This window comes from Oncorhynchus keta, chromosome 7 (genome assembly GCF_023373465.1).
Source record: "Oncorhynchus keta strain PuntledgeMale-10-30-2019 chromosome 7, Oket_V2, whole genome shotgun sequence".
Taxonomy (NCBI): domain Eukaryota; kingdom Metazoa; phylum Chordata; class Actinopteri; order Salmoniformes; family Salmonidae; genus Oncorhynchus; species Oncorhynchus keta.
The window spans coordinates 20,359,206-20,367,197 of NC_068427.1; the positions used below are offsets into that span (position 1 = coordinate 20,359,206).

Consider the following 7,992-nt stretch of genomic DNA (forward strand, 5'->3'; position numbering starts at 1 on the left):
GACATCCTCAGACATGGCTTGACATCGAATACTGACTTGTATCATACATAGATGACCTGGTTGCCAGAAACAGCATGAGCCGTCAGTCACAATGTCTGGGCCAATCAGATCTCAGAAATCACCCTTACACTGGCCAAGACACACAACATCCTCTCAACCATCCTTGACCACTAACACCACCTCCTCCTCTTTAGAGTGACTCTACAACAACTCTGAAGTCTTAGGTGCTTGTCAGAGCTCTAACTATAGTCCACAAGGAACGTTTGTGTTGTTGTGATCGCTGGGAGAATAGGCCTACTGAGGACAGTAACCTTTTTTTCTCCAAATCAAATCAAATTTTATTTGTCACATACACATGTTTAGCACATGGTTAGCAGATGTTAATGTGAGTGTAGCGAAAACCTCTGCTCTGCTGAATGACAATAATAAAAACATATATATTCAAATGTTTGTTAATATGTATATATAAATCCAATCAATTAGACCTCTTCTTCTTCTTCTTCTTCTTCTTCTTCTTCTTCTTCTTCTTCTTCTTCTTCTTCTTCTTCTTCTTCTTAGTGTAAAGCCTTTGCCTTCTATGTTCGTACTACACATGGTATACAGTATACAGTGCGTTATGCCATTGTATGCTATGGCTTTGTGTTCACTACACAGTACTGCTCTGCGTTAGTGCGTTTCAAACCACTACACCCACGTCTCACCGTCAGAAACAACTTGTATCTTAGTGGGGTACCGTTACTATTACACATTACGCATATTGACATCGATGCAGAGCCAAACTCTCCCGAAATAAAACTCGAAATGCTCCGTTGAAACATTGTGACAAGTTGGGGACAAATTTAGGAAACAACATTTTGGTTAGCTATTAATTAATGTAACAATAACTTATTTGAAGGCATTTAGAATAATTTTCTTAAAACTTAATTCGAGGATGAGCAGCTGCTACCCAGTGATTTAGTTGCCGGAGATATTCAAATTCTTATAGCGCGGTCAGTCAAATAAACTATGAATAGGGTAGGCTACACCATCCATGAAAGTTGTTTTACGACTACGAAATTGCACTTGAACGATTTAACGAAGATACAAGTTTAAAGTTCCATTCATTGGCTAAATCTACAATATACAGCAGCCCTACCTTATCACTCACAGCGCATGCAATGAGCCTTTATAGGCGAGAAGGCTAGAGAGGCATCCGACCGACTCACCGAAGCAGGAGTTGATGAAACCGTACCACAAGCAGCCGTGGCGGCCCAGGAGCCACTTTCCCTTGATACTGGAGGTAAAACTCAGCGTGGTCCCAAACATGCACACCAGCATGTCGCTCACGCTGATGTTGAGCAGGAGCATGTTGACCGGGGTACGCAGCTTCTTGAACTTGCAGAAGAGGAGCAGTACCACGAAGTTGTTGAGGAAGCCGAAGGTCATGATCAAGCCCAGAAACACGGAGAGCACGATGAAGCCAGTCCTGGAGAGGGTCTCTTTCGGAGTGTCGCTCCATTCCCGGTCCAATAAACTGAACGGGTCGTCGCTCACGTTGTGGCTATAGTTGAGGTCAGCCAGATCATAAATCATCCTGGTTGCTGTTCACGAAGGCTAGTTTCATATTACTCTGGCTGGGGTAAATTTGGCTAAATTGCGGCAGGCAGTGCGCACGGAGCTCACGCCATCATTACCTGGCCATGTCCCTCCCTATCTTGCCACCAGCGTCAGCGCTCCACAGGAATGTCCAGGCCTCCATTAAGGCCTACAGGTACAGCTGGTTGCTTAATCTACGCCGTTAATCACTGTGCAATATTACTCTTATTTTCCATTTGTTGAATATTCTTTTACGGTAAAGAAAAAAAAATATTTCCAGTACACCTATTTTATATAACGTTGTTACAAGTGCAAGCTCACAAAATACGTGATGATATTCTGTCCCACACGTCTAGTGAAGGTTGGAGGATATGATATCTCAACTGCGTGGCAATGTCGCAAGGTAATCCCAGCGTGCGCAGCGAGGCTGGTCCAGGGTGTCCATCGCGGTTACGCGCAGTCTTTGGAGTTCATTCACAAGTCTCGAATGGTGCTTAACGTGTCTTGCACACTTTACCCACTTGCTAGGACATTTAAAAAATACATTATTGTTGATTATTGCTCATCATATTATTGCTGACCCACATACACTAAGAGTGCAACCGTGTATCTATTATCTATTTTGCCTAGAGTATGATGTTTTGTTCAAGAGAGTATATAATGGAATTGTTTTGCTTCAATGGTCAGGCGACTCTAAAATGTGCCTGCCTTTGTGATCTAATTCCAAGCTTCAGTTATTGTGTAGGGTGCTCCTTTGCTACTGTTGAATGTAATGATCAGTCACTGCGTGCGAGCCTGGGAGTCCTCTGTTCCTTGGGCTAGCACGGTGCAGCTTATTATAGCCAGATCTCTGAGTGTGTGTGTGTGTGTGTGTGTGTGTGTGTGTGTGTGTGTGTGTGTGTGTGTGTGTGTGTGTGTGTGTGTGTGTGTGTGTGTGTGTGTGTGTGTGTGTGTGTGTGTGTGTGTGTGAGAGAGAGAGAGAGAGAGAGAGAGAGAGAGAGAGAGAGGCTTTATAGAGAGTGGTTAGTTCAAGAAACAAACCCAGTTTGCGCACTCTCATTTGCTATATTTGTAAGTCTGAGCGTGGCTTTTACATTTTGAATTCTGTGTTCAGATACACTTCCGGACATGCAACGAATTTATTTATTTTAATAAAAACCCTCCATTCCATTATTCCTTTCTTTTTCATTGTTTTACATTCTACAGTACGTTTTTCATACAATTATTGAAATTCTGAAGGAAAGTGGAATGTTCGTCATTAACATAATGAAGGGGTACACGCAATGCCGTAGGGGGTAGCCAAATAAAAATGTGATTGACATTAAAAATATATATATATTTTTAAACATTGTTTTTCTTCACATTTTCAAACAGGCCATTTATATTTTCCTACTGGGTATTAAATCTAGTGTCAAATACAGGTAGCCTAGTCAAATAAATAACTAATCATATTAAGAGAGTTTGAGAGTGGATTCTCGGCCCTCATTAGCATGAAAACTAAATACAGGCACAGACTGTGTGTGGAAAATTATTTAAGACTGAGACTCTCCAATACAACCCAACATTGCAGAGTTATGTGCATCCTTTCAAGCACACCCTTCTCATTAACCTGTGGTGAGTTATTCAACATTTTTGACGAAAAAACATGGTTTTATATGTAAGATGTTTAAATAAAGAGCCAAATTATTTATTATTATTGTGCCCTGGTCCTATAAGAGCTCTTTGTCACTTCCTACGAGCAGGGTTGTGACAAAAACTCTTATGTTTAATACATATGTTTAATATTTATTTAAATGTTTACTTATGTTTAATAAGTATCGTATAGTGTGTGTGTGTGGCAGGCTTACAATGATGGCAGAAAACAACATTTGAGAGTGCGCTGACCCTGGTGCTAGAGGGGGTACGCAGCTGGAGGTTGAATGTTTGAAGGGGTACGGGACTATAAAAAGATTGGGAACCGCTGTTTTAGGGAAAGGGGGATATCTAGTCTGTTGTACAACTGAATGCATTCAACTGAAATGTGTCTTCCTAATTTAACCCAACCCCTCTGAATCAGAGAGGTGCAGGGGGCTGCCTTAATCAGCACCCAGGGAACTGCCTTTCTCAGAATGACAGATTTCTACCTTGTCAGCTTGGGGATTTGATCCAGCAACCTTTCGGTTACTGGCCCAACACTCCTACCCGCCAGAATACCTGCCGCCCTCAGACTGGTTTGACACTGGCTTGATGTCCTCGTGGTTCTATTCAAAGTCATGTTCTCAGAAGGTTAATAAAACCTCCCAGGAAAACTTTCAGGGAACCATAGTAAAACGTACTTAGAACATTTATGTTCCCAGAACAGGCAAAATTTTCACTTCCATTCTCAGAATGTTTAAAAAACGTTAAGTATTACTGGTCAGGAAACGTATGGCTTCGTTCCCAAAACCAATGGGAAAACAAAAACGAACGTTCCCACAACTTCCAAAGAACCAAATGTGTTAGCTACGTATGTTAGCTGGGTATGTTCTGAGGACACATTTTGGCTTGGAAGCCTTCAGGCCATCTTGCTGGTTTCACAGTTCTCAGTGTGTGAGCTCTCAGATGTGAGAAGACAGGGAGCTGGTCTTGCCAGAGGCTTTGGTGCCAGTGTTGATGCTGCTATGCTGTGAATTCCATTCCCAGCTGTAAGCTTTAGAGAGAGAGGGGTGGCTTTGAGAACAAGGAGGAATGACGCTCACTACATCATTGTGCTCCAGTATGTAGAGGCAAGTAGAGGTCAAGAGGGATTTCAAATAAGAAATAAATGTGCACACTGCTCTTGCTCGTATCGTTTAAAAAAAGCTTACATGTCAGCCAATTGGAAGGCCTTTGACAAAGGCACTAATGAAAGGTACGAGGCTGACACGTAAGCTTTAATTAAAGAAGTGATACAAGCAAGAGGGAGAGAGAGGAGACATTGTACCGTAGCGTTGGCCCAATATGAAATCAACCCTTTGCCCCCACTTGGCACATCTTGACTCACACTCCAGGATATGAAAGGCATGGATAGGTAACGGCTCAATCTAGCCCTGTGGCAGGCTGAGTGGAGTCTCCACTATTTTTCTTACCTCTGTCTATCCTGTTCTGCCAGGTCTTACCTGCAGGGTAAGTATAGGAAAAACTTAGAGGTATAGGGGTTCAGGCTTAGTTTGACTACAATTCAATCAAACCTGTAATGTTTATGCGGAATTGCAATGTGTTCAACGCTCAGTCATGGTGTTCGGCCAAGATCTGGAACCATTCCATAAGACCATGAAGCTACTACTCGTGCCAGCCGATGGTAGCTCCTTGGGAGGAGATGACGTTGCAGGGCTGGTCCGAGTCTGCTGGGTCAGTCATGGCCAGTTCGTACTGTCACGTTTTAGGGACGACCCAGATGCAGACAGTGTCAAAGTAACAAAAGTGTATTACTAGAACAGGTGCAACAGGTCAAGGGCAGGCAGAGGTCAGTAATCCCGATCAGAGTCAAACGGTACAGAACGGCAGGCAGTCTTAGGGTAAGGGTAGGCAGAATGGTCAAAACCGGGCAAACTAGAAAACAGGAACTATAGAAAAAGACAGGGGCAAAGGGGAAAACGTTGGTAGGCTTGACGGACAAAACTAACTGGCAACAGACAAACAGAGAACACAGGTATTAATACACCGGGGATAATTGGGAAGTTGGGTGACACCTGGAGGGGGGTGGAGACAAGCACAAAGACAGGTGAAACAGATCAGAGTGTGACAGTGTCCTGGTTTGAAACAACACACACTTCTTACTCTGAAAACTGGAAACATCTATCTGTGACCAGAGGCTACCTGGTACTAGTGGATTTTTATCATTTTATTTTACATTGGGGAAAAGAGATATTTCGTAAATACAACAATGCAGGATCGATTTACGACATCAATGTTCGCACAACAGTTACATGACACATTTGTTACAGTAAACCACTCAACCTACACACATTACACACTGACCCAAACGCTTACATCTCAATGTACCCACACACAAATGCATGTTCATCTAAACTAAACACCTGCCTGTGTTTGTCTAGCTGGGTTTGTGTCTGTCTATCTGTCTGACCATGTTTATTCATGTGTTTGTCCATGAGTGTGTACTGTATCTACAGTGCAAGCACCAGAATGTCCGTTTCAGTAGAGCAGGTTCCACGTGGATTAGAATCTTAATAATCATAATACAGAATAACCATTGCTGACAGGGACACACAGCAGGGATTAGAGCCGTGGCACTGTGGCAGTTTACCCTATGACAACCACATCGTCCCACAGGGCCAGACCACTCCCTGACACACACATTTAAATACTGTTCAATTCAATCAACATTATTTCTTCCAAATTCAATTTGGCTGAACATGACTGTAAAGAAATAACAACAGAAATAAGAAACAACAGAAATAACAACAGCTGACAAAATAAGAAATACATAATCAACATAATAAAAGACGACTTGTACAAAAACAAATCAACACTCCCTCAACCTAATATCTTACTCCAAGGTACCCTTTCTCTCTCAATCACACCGCTCTGCATGCGCTTAGAAATACAAAAAATATGTAATGTCTACAAATGGAAATACACTATATATCCAAAGTACAGTATGTGAACACCCCTTCAAATTAGTGGATTCGGCTTTTTCAGCCATACCTGTTGCTGACAGGTATATCAAATCGAGCACACAGCCATGCATTCTTCATGCACAAACATTGGCAGTAGAATGACCTCATTGGACTTTGAATGTGGCACCGTCATAGGATGCCACCTTTCCAACAAGGCAGTTTGTCAAATTTCTGCTAGAACTGCCCCAGTCAACTGTAAGGGCTCTTAATGTAAAGTGGATACCTCTAGAAGCAACAATGGCTGAGCCGCGAAGTGGTAGGCCAAACAAGCTCACAGAACGGGACCGCTGAGTGCTGAAGCGTGTACCGTGTAAAAATAGTCTGTCCTCGGTTGCAACATTCACTTCTGAGTTCCAAATTGCTTCTGGAAGCAACGTCAGCACAAGAACTGTTCGTCAGGAGCTTCAGGAACTGGGTTTCCATGACCGAGCAGCCGCACACAGCCTATGATCACCATGCACAATGCCAAGCATCGGCTAGAGTGGTGTAAAGCTCGCCTCCATTGGACTCTGGAACAGTGGAAACTCGTTCTCTTGCATGATGAATCACACCTCACCATCTGACAGTCCGACGGACAAATTTGGGTTTGGTGGATGCCAGGAGAACACTACCTGCTCCAATGCATAGTGTGAACTTTAAAGTATGGCGGAGAAGGAATAATGGTCAGTGGCTGTTTTCATGGTTCGGGCTCGGCCCCTTAGTTCCAGTCAAGGGAAATCTTAATGCTACAGCATACAATAACATTCTAGACGACTCTGTGCTTCCAACTTTGTGGCAACCGTTTGGGGAAGGCCCTTTCCTGTTTCATCATGACAATGCCCCTGTGCACATAGCGAGGTCCTGTCAGGACAATTTTTCATCCCAATGATAATAACTGACAATCAATAGCTCTGACCAGTCCCCGAGATCTGTAAGACCATGGGTTTAATAATAATTAGTCAAAGACTCAGCTTATGCAAAAGGGTAGTAAAGTTTATTCACGAGAACGTTCTAAAGTCCATTATACAAAGACATCCATTTTATAGCTGCGCACATGCATCCACACAGACAGTAGGTATCCTACGCACATACATCCACACAAACAGTAGGTATCCTACGCACATACTTCCACACAAATAGTAGGTGAGTTTTATCTCTATAATTCTCACCACTGTGGATCACTGCCTAGCCGACACTTCCATTCCCCCAAGATTAGGGAAACCTTGACAAATACTCCCTATGCTATCATAGGTTCCCCGTCGGCCTAGCCAGGTCGGTTCAAACACAGTTTTAATTGTTCTTCGGTATTTTCCTAGGCACCCACATCCAAGTTCAAATCCTAAACTACGCCTTGCTCAGACAGTCTGTGTTTTCCCACTATACAGACACATTGTTTAACCTAATTCAGACTAAAACTACACACATCATCAGATTATCATTTTATGATTCTAATCCATTTCATACCGTTATAAGGCTTTTATCATTATCTTTCAACCTATACATTATTTTATCAGGTCAATATAGAAATTGTTTGTTGAGATTGGTGTGGAAGAACTTGACTGGCCTGCACAGAGCCCTGACCTCAACCCCTTTGAATACCTTTGGGATTAATTGGAATGCCGACTGCGAGCCAGGCCTAATCGGCCAACCTCACCAATGCTCTTGTGGCTGAATGGAAGCAAGCGCAACAATGTTCCAACATCTAGTGGGAAGCCTTCCCAGAAGAGTGGAGGCTGTTATAGCAACAAAGGGGGGGACCAACTCCATTTTAATGGCCATGATTTTGGAATAAGATGTTCAA

At 42.9% G+C, this 7,992-nt stretch overlaps 1 protein-coding gene across 1 annotated transcript in view; it reads right to left on the minus strand.

Moving 5' to 3' along the window:
• Positions 1–2,257, minus strand: part of LOC118386138 (parapinopsin) — a 38,356-nt gene extending 36,099 nt beyond the window's left edge. The window contains exon 1 of the mRNA XM_035773596.2: positions 1,206–2,257. Coding sequence (XP_035629489.1) covers positions 1,206–1,572 — 367 coding nt within the window. The 5' untranslated portion in view covers positions 1,573–2,257. The remainder of the gene's footprint in view (positions 1–1,205) is intronic.
• Positions 2,258–7,992: the final 5,735 nt, after the last annotated feature.